The sequence below is a fragment of the Heterostelium album genome (assembly GCF_000004825.1).
Source record: "Heterostelium album PN500 unplaced genomic scaffold PPL_scaffold2, whole genome shotgun sequence".
Lineage (NCBI taxonomy): Eukaryota > Evosea > Eumycetozoa > Acytosteliales > Acytosteliaceae > Heterostelium > Heterostelium album.
The window spans coordinates 1,751,377-1,767,050 of NW_008805064.1; the positions used below are offsets into that span (position 1 = coordinate 1,751,377).

The window sequence follows — 15,674 nt, forward strand, 5'->3', positions numbered from 1 at the left end:
AAAATTAAATTTCGTGCAAAAACCAGGCGAAAACGAAAATAACTCAGAGTAATTATGAACCAGCTTCTTCAAACTTTAATACCATGAGCAAATTTAATAATTTGCGAGTTAAAAGTTATAAATAATATCTATTATTTTTATTAAAGCTGGTTCTCATTTAATATTAAAATAAAAAATTAAATAAATATATTATAAGATTGTTTTAAAATTATTGATTTAACTATTCTTTTTTTACCAGCATACAATTATTTTCAAAATTTGATGAATAAATGATTAATTTTTCTACTAGAATTTTTAAAAAAATTAACATTGTTTTTTTTGATTTGATTTATTTTACTTTTTAATCTTTAATGATTCTAAATTTATAACTCTATGGGAAGTAGACTTATTAGTTTATTTGTGATATGATTTATAAAAAAAAAAAAATTAAATCTTTTAAATCAAAAATTGTTTTCCAATTCCATAGAGTTATATTTGAAATAATTAAAAATAGAAAAATCAATGAATATTTAACAATAAATAGATTAATCAAGGCAGTTTTTTTTTTGAAGTTCATTTTTATTTGAAAAAACTTTCAAACTTAAAATCAATTTTTATACTAAATGCAACATGAGAATAATAGCTAATTATTGTGTAGTTTATTTGTAGATTTTGAAGATATAATATGAATGGTGAAAATATAATCAACAAAAATCACAATAATAGTAGTATAACACCACATTTACCACTGATTTTACAATCAAGAGTTTTGTCATTTTTAATTGACCCATATAGTTTTGTCAATGTCAATCAAGTAAACTATCGATCAGAATTCATAGTAGATTCATCAGTACTCGAGAGAAAGCGTCAGAGTTCACTTGGATGTCATGAAATAGTAAACCTTTCATTGGTATGTCATCGATGGTTCACACAGATCAAGTGTTCAATTCAATCGCTTAGTCTAAAAGTCTACAGTATATCTACTTATGCCAATCAGAACCGGGTCAAAATACTCTACAAGTTTCTCGATAGAGTTTCGTTGAACATTGACAAGTTACTTTCCGACTATTCAATTGTAGATCTTTCAAACATTACAGTATTCTACTTTACAGGTTTCTACAATTCTGTCATATTTGAAGAGCTATTCTCTCGAATGACGTCACTGCAACAACTCTATTTGGAAGTGGAGGGAATGGCATTCATCTCGAAAATCATCGAACTGCTGGAGCAAAGACAACAACCGGTTTGTACGATAAACTTGAATGTCAATATCAATTTTTCTGATAGGGCACTCATTGTACTGAGGTATCTTGTTCAAATTCAAAAGACCTATGAAGAATCAGCATCGTTGCCTGTAGTTAAGGTTCATTCTCTGATTATCTCAGATTGTTATTCAAAGTTTCCAAAGGAGTTGGTCACACTTGTTCAGATATTGAAACCTGCCAATCTATATATAGATGCGGCTAGCGAGAGTAACCCATTACATCATAGATACTCCCAGTTTATCAAGATCGAATCACTCACCAGTCTCAAGATCAAAGAAGACTTTGCAGAGTTTACAGATCTGACATTGGCATTAAAGTCTAAATCACTTCGGTCTCTATCTGTTGTATTTCCAGATCATCTATTTGATCTTGATGGACCATTGTTAGATAATAATGAAGCAGCAAATGAACAAAGAGAGGAAAATGTTGAAGAAGAAGATTTTGAAGACAATGAAGAGGATCTAGGAGATGAAGATAATCCATGTAATTTAAGATATAAAAAGACAAATAGATCTCGTAGATATGATTTGGAAATAGATGAATTCATCAGTGCATTAAAGAGTAATGATAGTATGGAGTATTTGGATTTAAGGAAGTTATGTAAGAATGATGATCATTATAGAATGCAACATAATCATCAGCTATATATTGGATTCTCAGACTTTTTATTATACAACAAGACATTAAAGATACTTAGCATAGCAGGAGCTAACTTTATTTCATTGGAATTTATCAAGTCAATCGGTATCAATTCAACTCTCACCAATCTTAACCTTGGTGAATCACTTCTCCGTTCATCAGACTCAATCATCTTGATGAAACAACTAATTGAATCATTAAAGATAAATCAATCGATTTCGACGATCAGTTTAATCATTCCATTCTATGAAGATGTTACATCAGAGTTTTCATCGATCTTACAATTCAACAATAATATCAAGAGTATTACAATAGCAATAGCTAATAAGATGATACAAGATTTTTATCCAAAGTTAGACCAATCACATATAACTGATGAAATACAAATGAAACTGATTGAAAGTGTTTATCGACAAATGTATTTGATCAACATTGACAATAACTACTACTATAGGAGGCTTAATTTTACATATGAAGCACTAACAACAGAATACACATTAAAATATAATATTCATGGAAAAATCAAAGAATTTGATTCGAAACATCAATCAAACAAATATATAAATTTAATTCTTAAAACCAAATAAATATTGAATTTCATTCACATCTCTTCTGCCTACAAATCTTGTAAATTTTTTAGATTACTTGATCAAGTAAAAACCCCCATCCGTTGTTTTGAAAGTAAAGTTATATTTTAAGCTTTTGTATGTTCCAATAATCAAGGAATAAGTTGAAGAGATAATTCCGTTTTACAAATAAATACAATACTATTTGTAAAGTGTTCCAATTTAAATTATTTTTTAGAATTGGATTTTCCATTCTGAATCAAGGAGTTAAAACAGATTAAATACAAATGAAACTGTTTGTTAGTATTTATCAATGTATTTAATCAACATAGACAACATCTACAACTATAGAATGCTTAATTTTGATTCAAAACACCAAGCAAACAAATTACATAAATTTACATTTTAACAAAATTAATAAATATTATTGAATATCATTCATCTATCTATCTTGATCTATTATTCTTTTATTTAGAAAACAATCAATTTATCATGAATAAGAATTGGATGGGTAATACAAGGAAAGTCTGTATTAAAAAGGATATTAAATTTAAGAAGAAGAATATACAGAAACAATATTTTATAAATAACAATCATAGTAGTGATATTAAACCAAGTATAGTTGTTGACAATGTAAATAGGATTAAAAATGAAAGAGATAATACTACAAAACCACTACTTCTCCCTACAAACCATCTAAATGGTAACAATGATTCAATTGATTTACTTAATTTATCAATGAATTCAGATAAACAATCATCTATTGTACAACAACCAACAACTTCAGAGAAACAACAAACAAACTATTCCTCTACTACTAGTACTACTACCTTTGACCATCTAAATGAAAGAATGAATGAATAAATGAATGAATAATCAATAAATTAATAAAAGTAATAAACTTTATAAACTTTTTTAATTTAATTTTATTTACTGTTGTTTTGTTTGTTTTTTGTTTTGTTTTGTTTGTTTCTTAAATTTAAGAGGTAGATGGTGGAGCTGCTGATGTTGTAGATGCTGTTGTAGATGTTGTTGTTGTGGATGTTGGTGCAGTTGTACTTGATGTGTTTGTTGCTGTAGATGTCGAAGATAAAGAAGAAGTTGAACTACTACCACCACCGGTACTACTTGCTAATTTTCTAGATTGTGACATTATTGACTTTCTCATGAGTTGTAGCCTCAGTCTATGATTCTCTGGTAGATTCTGCTTTTTATGTGATTTAATCTGTTCTACATTGCCGAAACCAGGCACTCTAATATTCCAATTTCTCTCGAGATGACACTGCAGATCTTTTACCTCCAATGAATTCGAATTTCTATGTTTAGCTAGTGTACATGCGAACGATACAACAGATTCGACAAAGTCATCTGCTAATACCGACAATATCTAGATTAAAGTTTGTTAGCGACATAGTTAACACAGTTGTTTAATTTAAAAACCACTTACATCTTCTACTTCTTCATCCATCTTTTCAGTTGTAGATATCTGTTGTAGTAATTCTGTTAGTTTTCTCTTGCCTAGGATTTCTGTTTCCGGTTCTTTGACGACGACTGCAGCGGCAGCGGCAGCAGCGGCAGCAGCTTCTTTCTCTTTAGCTTCTTTCTCTCTTGCTTCTTTCTCTTTTGCTTCCTTCTCTTTTGCTTCTTTCTCTTTCTTTTCACGTTCTTTTCTTTCTTTGTCACGTTGCTTCTCTTCGGCTGTCTTGGTTGTCGATCCACTACCAGCACCACCACCACCAGTTCCACTGCCGCTTGCGGAGGTACTTGAAGTCGATGATTGTCCACCAACGGTACTCTGATTATTTACACCTGTATTCATTGGGTTGCCTGTGTTTTGTTCGTTTGATTTGTTCGATTGCAGCAAGTTACCGCTTGAACCACCACTGGCGGTGTTCATAGTTGGCGGTGTACCGGGATTGATCGAGTTGAAAGCATGGTTGATTCCACCCATTATTGTTGATCCAGTGATAGGTGGAGTGTTGGCATTTCCACCGGTGGCTGGTGGTGAAGCAAACATTCCAAGAGTCGATGTCTTTCTAAAGAGCGATTCCACTGCTTGTTCAATGGAAGAAGGTGGTGTAGAAGCGATGGTTGGCGATGGTACTTTGTTGGCCGCAGCTGCTGCAGTCAACACTGGATTCGATTGTATAATTCCTGATGTCTGTTGTAAAGTTTGTTGTTGTGGTTGATGATGTATTGGTTGTTGATGATGATGCTGCTGTTGCTGTTGTTGCTGCTGTAAATTTGATGTTTGATGATGAATCTGTTGTTGTTGCTGTTGTTGTTGTGGAGGTGATGTTAAAGGTGTAGTTGGTGTTGTTGGATAATATTGTTGCTGTTGTGTATTCGATACCATGGTTTGTTGTCTTATCATTGTTTGTTGAGGTACTACTGTATTACCGATTGGCGGTGATGTAGGAGATACATGTGATTGTGTCTGTTGTATATTGGTTGGTGACATAACACCCATTGGTTTGGCAACATGTTGTTGTGGATGTGGATGATGTTGTTGTTGCTGAGGTTGTGGTTGTGGTTGTCCACCTATACCCATATTAGTATTTATAGGTGATGACATATATATTTTATACTATAGATAACTATAATAAATGACTAGTTAACAACAAAAACTTAAAATATATAGTTATCTTTTATACTAGATAATGATTGATCGATCAAAATAATAATCAATTTATAAAAAAAATTAAAAAAAAAAACCAACACACTCATATAAATTAAATTAAAAAAATTTTTTTTTTTTTTTAAATTTTAAAAAAAATAAGATGAGATTCTAATTATCATCAATCCATTCGAATGCTTTCAAGTTTATCTGGAAAGAACCAAGTTATGGAGAACAAAAGCTAATGGGAATTTGGATAATGTTATTTTGGCAGTCGATCCACCACATCAAGGTGTTACAGCACAATGGATTGCTAAGTTGTCATTAGAACTGATGCAAGAAGCTGGAGTGGATACTACAACTTATTCGGCACACTCAGTGAGAACTGCGCCAGCATCAAAAACACAGGTTCTAATTTCATGGAAGTGGTAAAATGGGGAAGGTGGAAATCGCCAAACACGTTCGCTAAATACTCTGCATTAGAAGTGGAAGGTACTAGCTAAACTGTATCTAATTCGTTATTCAAATGATGCATTTAATAAATAATTATTGAAGTAAAAAACAATAATTTATATTCTCATAATAAATTATATTTTTACGAGTAAGGAACTATTTATGTCGCCCTCGTAATCAGTAGTCAAATTTCAAATCAAAACTAAAGATCAAAAGCTCAGAGTTGCACTAAATATCATTCTTTTTCAATCAAAATCAAAAAATCAAAACAGCCACAACCACAAAAATATCATTGAAAAAATTTTGGCAACTATTTGATGATATTTTTTATGAGGTTATTAATTTTCAAGCTGCTAAAATAAATTTTATTTATATGTAAGGTTAACAATGAATTAATTATCTGTACAATCAAATTTTTTCTTAAAAAACACTGTTGTTTTCCAATAAATAAAATTAATCGTTGGTTTATTTGCAAAATATAAAAGATTTTCATTTATTATTGATTTATTCAAAATAAAAAAACAAAATTTTTGTTGAATGATAAATCATGACCAAAGTGTACACCAACACAAAAATGAAAACAAAACAAATTTAACATTAGACCAATGCAAGTAACCCCTATTTTTTACTTTTTTTTTTGTTCATGACCTAGAGAAATTTCAATCCATTGGGATCTGTTTTTCGTTGTTGCAAAAACAAACAGTTTTATGCAAATTACAATCAGATATCTGAAACCCCAGTTTCGATGAAATCAAAACAAATCTGAAGCATTTGTGGTCACAGATTCATCAAAAATACAATTTTGTTAACTTAAACAAAAAAAATCATTTTTAATATTTTCATCTTGATTAGAACGAACATGTGCATATTCTTTAATATTTAAACAATCATTTTATTTTCAAAAATAACAATCATAATAATAATTATCACTTCTAACAAGAAATGACAACTAAGTTAGCAGGTCAATTCATCAAAGACTTTGAAGCCTGGAGAATTGAAAAGATCAAAAAGTTCATGCCCAGTGTGACAACTGTCGATCCAAATTCGTTGACTGTTGCCGACTATCTCAAACTCTCGACCTTCAATGATGCCAAGATAGATATCGTCAAAGAGAATACCGATAAATTAATGACCAATGTCATCAATTTCTACCAATCCGATCTCGGTTTGAGTGCAATGGCACAAGCAACCCAAGAGCCAGCGGAACGTCCAACCCTCAGCCCAGAGATTCTCGAGTTTGTCGGTGATGCCAAAGGAAAGGAACTGTTCCCAAAATATGCTAAACTCTCTCTTCTCCTATCACTTTACAATTCCAGAAAAGATTCAATGTATCCAACCAACATCTACGCCAAACAAGTTGAGAAAGATCTCAAAGACCTCACTGCCAATACCTACGTCGCCCTGGCAACAATGAAATTATATTTCTTGGCACTCCGAGACACTCTTCCAGCTTTCTTGCCTTTCATCTACCATGCCAAAACCTTGATTCCTAAAATCAAAGCGTATTTGCTCGCCACTGAAGTTACCAATAAATTCGTTAGTGATGCCTTCAATTTCCAAACGGACCATTCGACACCTGATAAGTTGGTAGATGACTCTTGGCGTTACAACGAGATCAAAGCCAAGTTGGATATTATTGACCCAACTCTTTCACTCTCCACCTCAGTCACCTCACAATACTATAATACTTTATTATTAGTATCCACCACCCAATCAATGAAAAAAACACCAATGCTCGAAAAGATCTTTGAAAACGCTATTATCCATTTTTTGGAAGAAGCAGATAAGAAAGTCAGTGAAATCTCCAAGACTGTCAATTCACTTAAATCTTTGTTTGGTGGAAACATTGTTGCTCTATCCACCAAAGTCACACAAGCATTCTTCCATATTCAGTTGGAACCAACTCTCTCTTTTGGAATCAAAAGCAACCATGTATACGGTGTTAGCACTGCCAAATTTCTCCAAAGGTTGAACAAAGAAACACCAAAAGGCAAATCCATTTTAAATCATCCAGAATTTAATAATCTTATGGGAGATAAAAATCTACACAGAGTTGCTAATGGATTGCTTCTCGGTTGTCAATTACTAGCAATTGGATACGGTGCAATCAACTACAAGAAAATGAATGGATTCGAAAAAGGATTGTTTTGGACATCATGTGGTTTGACACTCCTGGATTTGGCTAATGCTATCAGTGACAACAAGATTTTCATAAAGCTTGGGGAATCCATTGGTAAAATTCTTTCAAATAATTCAGGCAAAGTATTAGCACAAATATCCAATTCAGCTAAATTGTTCACGAAAGTATCAGTATCGATCGCCAGATATGTTAGTCCGGTACTTGCCTTGGTTTCAGCATACTTCTCACTGGTGGATTGTTTGCAATATGCAAAAAAACAAAATTGGGGAATGGTTGCAGTGTCCTATGTAGAATACGGTGCGGCTATTGGCTTGTTTATATCATTGATTTCGGGTAGTGCATGCGCTGGTCCAGCCGCTTTGATTTTCAGCGGGGTGCTATTGGCCATTGGAATGTTCAAGATGTACTATGATTTCTTTACAATGATTGGAGAGATGATCGAGGAAGCTAAAAAAGGATCGCCATTATCCAATTTTATTTATTCAGTCGAGGAGAAGTATCGTATCAGTGAAGATGAATTTCTCATTCTGGGATTCTATGCACTCTGGAACGGAACCAAATCTCCCACTGGAAAGCGTGCATTATTGACTATGAGATTGTTAGTGTATACTAAAAGAGAACAAGACTTATTGAAAGAATATGAGTCCAAACATCCAAAAATATTGGCAGAAATTAAAAAGTATTCAAAATAAATAAACATAAAATTAAATAAAGTTAAAGATTCATTTTATATGGCACAATTTGTTTAGTTTACCAAAATTATGATATGGTCTTTGCAAAGAATTAACCTTAAAGAACTCACACTCGTAATATAATTTTCTTTTGGTGGTTGCGGTAGAAGGATTACATATCCTATATACCTAAAGAATTTAAGAATCACTTATTTATCTCTTTTTTTTATTCATATCCATAAAACAAACCAATTAAAGATCTGAATTTTAATAACTTGCCAAAAGAATCATTGGTACTATATTTAAAATGAAACAAATAAAAAGATTAATCTCGATGACAAAGGCAGTCCGCGAATCATATCCAAAATTCAGTTTCATTGAAATTAACACAAATCTGAGGCAAAAGATCCTAAAAAAAGTGTTTTTCTTTTTCTTGTTAACTTATCAATTGTTTCCTTTTTTTCGAAAAAATTATTACTGTATATTGACAAATCAATTTGCAAAGGTTCAAAATTAAAAAAATAAACTAGACTTCAGAGCACAAACAACCAAATCCAATCAATTTGGAATTATTTTCACAATGTTTTTTTAAAATCATCTCAATCTATCATGATATGTAAAAATCTGTTTCGATGAAATCAAAACAAATCTGGGGTGGTTGATGTCACAAATGTTAAAAAAAACAAAAAAATGATTTTATTGTTAATATAATTACCATATGCTTCAAAATTTCTAAATATAAATCATTTCATTTTCTGCAGTATTAATAATAATAATTATGGCTTTTGGGTTTCGTACTCCGTTGCTTTCAAATTGAGATCAGATTGTTAGAAATTGATGATGTCTGTCATTGTTTTGTCTGCTTTTTCTCTAATGATATATTGAAGAGAGTGAGTTTGAGGCAGTCAGAAACAATGAATGAATTTGGGTCAATACCAATCACACTGGGCATTGCTTTGACTTTGTTAATAACTGTTCGTCCAACCCTCAGTAAAGAGATTCTCGGTATTGTCGGTGATGACAAAGGAAAGGAACTCTTTAAAGCCTAAGCCAAGCTCACTCTTCTCCAATCGATTTACTATTCCAGAGAAAAAACAATATTTCCAAGCAACATTAATAGTAAAAAAGATGATCAGTTCAGTCACAATGAAATTATATTTCTTTGCACTCCGAGACACTCTTCCAGCTTTCTTGCGTTTGATCTACCATGCCAAAATATTGGTTCCGAAAATCAAAGAGTATTTGATCTCTGATCAAGATACCAATAATTTTGTTAATACTGCCTCCAATTATTAAATGGATAATAAAACCGATTAAACTTATGTAGATGACTTGGATTTTCAACGAGATCAAAAGTCTGATATTCTTTATCCAACTCTTTCACTCTCCACCTCAGTGACCTCGCAATACTATAATACTTTATTTTCATTGTCGGCCTTTCATATTGTTCATTAATTCAGTGAATTCATTAAATTTCTTATCTGATTATTCGATTAAATATACAATTGCATTGATATATATTGTATTAAACAAAGGAGAATCTCAAATTGATTGTAAGCTAGGTCTAGTTGGTGGAAACATTTTTACTCTAGCTAACAAACTAACTTAAGCATATTTCCATCATCAGGTGGAGCTATAATTTTTAGTGGAATCAACAACAAGCATGTATACGGCATCAACACTTCTAAATTTCTCTCCAAGTTGAAAAAAGAAACTCAAATTGGTCAAACACCTGTTTCACATCCAAGATTTAATAACAAAGGGTTGCTAATGGATTGTTTCTCGGTTGTCAATTGCTTTCTATTGGATTCGGAGCTATGAACTATTTAATGGATTAGAAAAAGAATTGTTTTGGATATCATGTGGTTTGAAGCTCGTAGATTTGGCCAATTCTGTCACTGATAACAGGATTTATTCAAGTTGGGAGAATCCATAAGCAAAATCTTCAACCAAAGTATTCAAGCAGATACCCTTTATTACTCAAAAGTTCACGTCTCTAACAATGATCTTATACAAATATATTATTCCACCATTTATCTTTATTTCGGCATACTTCTCACTGGTGGAATCTGTGAAAAAAAACAAATGGGGAATGGCTATTTTATCTGGAATAGAAACTGCAGCGATGATAGGATTGTTTATTTGTTTTCTTTAATCTGCTGCAATGGCTGGTCGAATTAGTATGATCCTCCGTGGTCTCGTAATTGCTATTGGAAAGTTCAAGATGTACTAGGGTTATTTTACATTAATCGAAGATTTGGTTCAGAAAGAATAAAGGATAAACAACAACTCATTTTATTGTTTATGTTGAAGAGAAGTATCTTTTAGATGATGAAGCATTTACTATTCTGTGATTCTATGCGTTAAGGAACGGAACCGATTCTCAAATTGGAAGAAGTGTAAAATTGACAGCTAGAACATTTTTCTCTGAGAGAAAAAAGAAAGTATTGGATGATTATGAGGCTCAAAATCCAAAATTATTAACAGAAATTAAAAATTTTAGATTTTAAATAAAGAGTATCTTTTTATGATTATTTGTTTGATTGATTTCAGTAAAGAAGAGATGATTCTTGCAACTACTTTATTTGTAAATTCCTTTATTTTTGAGTATTATCTAATCAATTTAAGATTCATTAAATTACTGTCGTGTTGATGTGGATAGAGATTATTGAAAGCGAAAATATCAAGTATGGGAATAAATCAATATTGTATGAATAGTTTAGTTTCATTGAATTGAATGAATTGGTAGTAATTTATTTTTTATTTTCAATAAATTCTTTTAATAACGTTGAAGCAGGACCAGCCAAACCTTGTTGTGAAGAAAGTGAGCCAATGATATTCTTTACGAGATTGAAATTCAAATCTACAGGTCTATTGATATTCTCTTGCTCGAGTTGTTCTTTGCTGATAAGGTCGTCACCTTTCATCTGTACCTTCTCAAATGATTGACCAACAGTTGTTTTCGACAATTCGAAATCCATTTGCTTCATATATTTGCCGATCGATTGCTTAGAGTTGACTCCACTGCCATTTTCCTTCAGGTTTGACATATGAATATTTTCATAATCAAATTCCAGTGGAGAATCTTGTTCACTATCCGAATATCTGTCTTCATCATCACTATCTTCAGCTTCTTCATTATCGTAATCGTCGTCATCTTCTCCAAAATCATAATCTGCAATATTTTTATATAAATCATCATCTTCATCTTCAAATCCGTCACCACCTAGATCCATTCCATGATCTTCATTTCCAATTCCAGCAACACCTTTTAGAATCGATAGGAATTTCTCTGGATCGAAACCACCATTATTTTTGTTACCACTACTACCACTACCTAATCCACTTGAAAAATCTATTCCTTCAAATGAGGAGGTTGTATTCAACATCTTTTGGAAGGATTTGGTTATGTTATTGATATCCATGTTCGCACTGTCTTTATCTTTATTCTCCAACTCTGACAACAAATCTTCATATCTCGTAGGAATCTTATCCATCCACTTATCACTGGTTTCTTTCATTCCATTGGAACTTTGCTGAATGAAATTCATCATTGATTCTCTTGATAGATTAGGATCACCCAGACACTGGTCTATTAAAATCGCTATCTTACTACGCATATTTTGTCCGCTGATATCATTATCATTCCTTCTCTGTTTCTCCTGCCAATCCTTCTTTGCTTTCTCTAATTTCTCTTTATACAATTTCGATCCTTTGATTTCCTCACCAAAGTAATTGCTTCTCTTCAAATGATTAAGATGATTTTGCCATGCCAGGGTTGTAGTATGGTCTGTTTTGCGGCTGTAGAGTATCTCCATTGCACAGTGCAACTTCACACCGAGTGCCGCCATTGAGTAGTTGGGTGCAGACGGCTTTGGCAACGCTTTGAATTGTCGTGGTTGGTTAAATCTCTGTTGTTTTATCTGTGCATACAAACACCTGGTGAATCGAATCTTACAATCCACATGACTGTCGGCATCGTATGGGAATCGTTTCATCGCCACCAACGATGCCATATCCTCTGGATCACGGTCACAGAATACTCTAACCAAATCCGATATCACCTGAGGATAACAATATAAAAGATATGCAACTTCACGCGGTACACTCACCGCTGAGATTTGGTGTTGATCTTTTTGGTACTTTCCATTTGCGAAACGTGATAGCCGTTGATTGATAGCGTTGGTAATGGGTGTGGAAGGCTTAGCATATTGACTGTTGTTGATGTTGTTGATGTTGTTGCTGTTGCTACTCTTCATCAATGCCAATGCACTATCGACATCTATTTTGTAGGGCAGTATATCCAACTCGGCTGGTGACGATGCCATCGGTAAAACAGTGATCTGTCCAGCTCTTATAAACACACGGTTATGAGTGGTTGCAGGCTTCATCCATTTCTGAAGTACGGCAGCAGCCTCTATCAAGAGAAATTCACCATCGTTATCTCTTACCGTAAGTGACATCTCCCTATACCTCTCTGATAGCTTTACCAATAGATAAACAATGAACCATTCATCTTCAATCGAATCATTTACTCTTGTCTTTCCATATAAATGATCTAATAAATGATGATGATTATGATTAATTAAATTAATAAATACACACTTATTATTAAGTATAATAAAACTACTAAAGTCTATTATTAATAACTTACTCTTTTTATTTCTATCTATATTTAAAAAGAATGGATCTAATTGCCATATGTAGTCACCAATGATTGGTTTTATGAATTGTATAAACTCATCTTTAACACTTTCAATACTCTCTGAATCGCTATCTAAATATAAATGATATTCTATAAATTGATCTTGAAAATCATCTTTAAATTCATCAAAATCTCTTTCAATATTCATGTACTTATATTATTGATATATATTAGATATAAGAAACAATTTCAAATGATGTGAATGAAAACACACAGATCAGACAAAAAAAATCAAAACAATTCAAATTTAAATTTGAATAAACTTTGCGAAAAAGATACATATAAAAAAACATATCTTAATTGTATCTTTTTCATGGTTTTTTTTTTATTGATCGAATTTGTCAAAATAAGCTTAATTTGGAAATATTAAAACAATGTAATTCTTTAAAAATACAGATATGAAAAGGCGAGATGAAAGGATGTGTTCATTACCATGCATTTGGGTTGTTCATGTTGAGGAAATAACCTGGTCTAACTATACCCTCATCGACAAAGAAAGAAGGATTGTGAATGATACGACTGTTGGTGTGGAATGGAGTGTTTGGGAATCCACCTTGTGGATTGTTGACCAAATTGAAACGAGATCCATTAACGAATTCTTGTGCCTCTCTGCAGTGTGCAGCAAACTCCAAGTCGGTTCCGTGGTCGTATGAAGCTCCTATATTGGTAAGATAGACGCAGCAGCATCGCCATTTGGACCTTCGAGAGCTGCAATAAGCTTGTCGGCCTCTGCATCACTAATTGCGTAATTACTCATCCCTCTCTTTAATAAATAACTTTTTTTAAAAAAACTAATAATAATCAATAAATAATAATAATCCAATTTATTTCCTAATTTATAATTGTGTGAATCTATTTCTATTTTTATTCGAGAAAAAAATGATGAAAAAAAAAAAAATGAATCTTTTTTTGATCAAAAGAAATTAACAAATATATATGAAAACAAAATTAATTTCGAATTACCCAAAATGATCAATTCCCATTTTAAACAAATATTTAATAATTTATTTTTAAATAGATTAATATTTAATAAAATAATAGAGATTAACAAACTATGTGGAAAAAAGCAGTTACAGTGGAACCAGGTTGTTCAATCACTTGAAACTATGGTTTCATATGGATATCTATCAGAAATAAAAATCTATCTTAAACTCACAAACATTCAGATCAGCCACATGTCTTTGGACCTAGCCATTGAATATGGATACTTTGAAATATTAAAGTGCTTATTGGATCACGTAGAGGAATCGGAAAAAGATGAAAAAGAAACAGCAACAACACAACATAGCAGATTAAACCTTTTGTTGGCTGCTGCCTCAGGGAAAGGAAGTATGGATATAATTCAATACTTGATAGATCGATACCCAAACACATTATGGGACTACACCGAAGCGTTGAAATATTCTCCATACTCTGATAAGTTGGAGATTTTGCAATTCTTTGCCAGCAAACTAGAAGATATGGCTGATATTCCTCAAGAGAACATTTGTTCTACATATGATAATGCTGCATTCATGGATAACATTGAAATGGTTAGATGGTTAACATTGCGCTTCCCCTTCGGTATGATTGGTGCACAAATGTTTGAGCATGCTATAGCCGGCTCTTCCATGGAGATGTTAACTTATCTTTTGGAGGAACACGCCAATCTCTTAGACCCTGAATCAACTGATTATTTGGAGAAATCAGCAGACCTTCTAGGCAATGGCTATCATTTCAATATATTCATGCTTCTTTATCCAAGGTGTAAATGTCCGGACGACATCATGGATATTGCAGCTGGTTGTGGAAATATCGAGCTTCTAACATGGCTGCATGAAAACACAACTCATCAATGCACGGTTTCGGCAATGGATAAAGCAGCGTTTTACGATCGAATCGATGCGATAAAGTGGCTACATATGAATCGTAGTGAAGGATGTAGCTCAGATGCATTTGTTTCATGTGCTGAAAATGGTAGTTTCGAATTGTTGCGATGGCTATACGAGAATCGTACAGAGCACAAAAGAGAATATTCGATCGTCGACTACACTGTAATTATAGATATACTTGCGATGCACAATCACTTTGAAATACTAGAGTGGTTCGAAACTGTCACTGGTGTACATTGTAGCGATAATATTCTCGATAATATGATCGCGCTAGGTAATCTCGATATCGTGCGGCATCTTCATCAAACGAATGGGCCTGACAATCGATACAACTTCTCGGAAGAATCAATGTATTTGGCTGCTACCAACGATCACTTAGATTTGGTAAAGTGGCTTCATGAGAATCGTACGGAAGGATGCACTAGTGATATTCTCAATAGCTGTTCAATCGATATGTCATTGTGGCTCTATGAAAATAGAACTGAAACAAGAAACTCTGTTATTCCATTCGATATGAATAGATTTGACATGATATTTTCAAGTAATGACTTGGTTACAATGGAAAAGGCACTACGCTTACCAATCTCAACTCAAGATTTAAAACTTTATCAAAATGAAACAAAACTAAAATATCCAAAATCAGTGGAATTACATTTATTATTGGAAAATGAAATACAAAAAAGAGAAAAAGAAATCATGAAACAACTACAACAACTAGCAATTAATTGATAAATAATAAATAGTTTTTATTTTGTTTTGTTTAGCGGA

At 32.5% G+C, this 15,674-nt stretch overlaps 6 protein-coding genes across 6 annotated transcripts; 4 read left to right on the forward strand and 2 right to left on the reverse strand.

Annotated features, from left to right (window-relative positions):
• Nucleotides 1-664: 664 nt before the first annotated feature.
• On the forward strand, nt 665-3,313 carry PPL_02001 (uncharacterized protein; the record flags this gene model as incomplete). Its single annotated transcript, XM_020573000.1, has 3 exons — nt 665-2,301; nt 2,524-2,564; nt 2,925-3,313. 3 exons carry the CDS (start codon nt 665-667, stop codon nt 3,311-3,313), a joined length of 2,067 nt encoding a protein of 688 aa, XP_020437117.1.
• A 115-nt stretch (nt 3,314-3,428) lies between these two features.
• PPL_02002 (transcription initiation factor TFIID subunit 12) lies at nt 3,429-5,024 on the reverse strand (the record flags this gene model as incomplete). The annotated part of the gene is made up of 2 exons (XM_020573001.1): nt 3,429-3,836; nt 3,897-5,024. 2 exons carry the CDS (start codon nt 5,022-5,024, stop codon nt 3,429-3,431), a joined length of 1,536 nt encoding a protein of 511 aa, XP_020437118.1.
• Nucleotides 5,025-6,461: 1,437 nt separating this feature from the next.
• On the forward strand, nt 6,462-8,351 carry PPL_02003 (uncharacterized protein; the record flags this gene model as incomplete). Its single annotated transcript, XM_020573002.1, has 1 exon — nt 6,462-8,351. One exon carries the CDS (start codon nt 6,462-6,464, stop codon nt 8,349-8,351), a length of 1,890 nt encoding a protein of 629 aa, XP_020437119.1.
• A 1,107-nt stretch (nt 8,352-9,458) lies between these two features.
• Nucleotides 9,459-9,626, forward strand: PPL_02004 (uncharacterized protein; the record flags this gene model as incomplete). The annotated part of the gene is made up of 1 exon (XM_020573003.1): nt 9,459-9,626. The coding sequence occupies one exon, from the start codon at nt 9,459-9,461 to the stop codon at nt 9,624-9,626; it is 168 nt and encodes a 55-aa protein (XP_020437120.1).
• Nucleotides 9,627-11,083: 1,457 nt separating this feature from the next.
• ecd (SGT1 protein) lies at nt 11,084-14,018 on the reverse strand (the record flags this gene model as incomplete). Its single annotated transcript, XM_020573004.1, has 5 exons — nt 11,084-12,888; nt 12,985-13,103; nt 13,468-13,693; nt 13,726-13,811; nt 13,999-14,018. The coding sequence occupies 5 exons, from the start codon at nt 14,016-14,018 to the stop codon at nt 11,084-11,086; spliced, it is 2,256 nt and encodes a 751-aa protein (XP_020437121.1).
• A 192-nt stretch (nt 14,019-14,210) lies between these two features.
• PPL_02006 (uncharacterized protein) lies at nt 14,211-15,635 on the forward strand (the record flags this gene model as incomplete). The annotated part of the gene is made up of 1 exon (XM_020573005.1): nt 14,211-15,635. One exon carries the CDS (start codon nt 14,211-14,213, stop codon nt 15,633-15,635), a length of 1,425 nt encoding a protein of 474 aa, XP_020437122.1.
• Between the last annotated feature and the right edge of the window lie 39 nt (nt 15,636-15,674).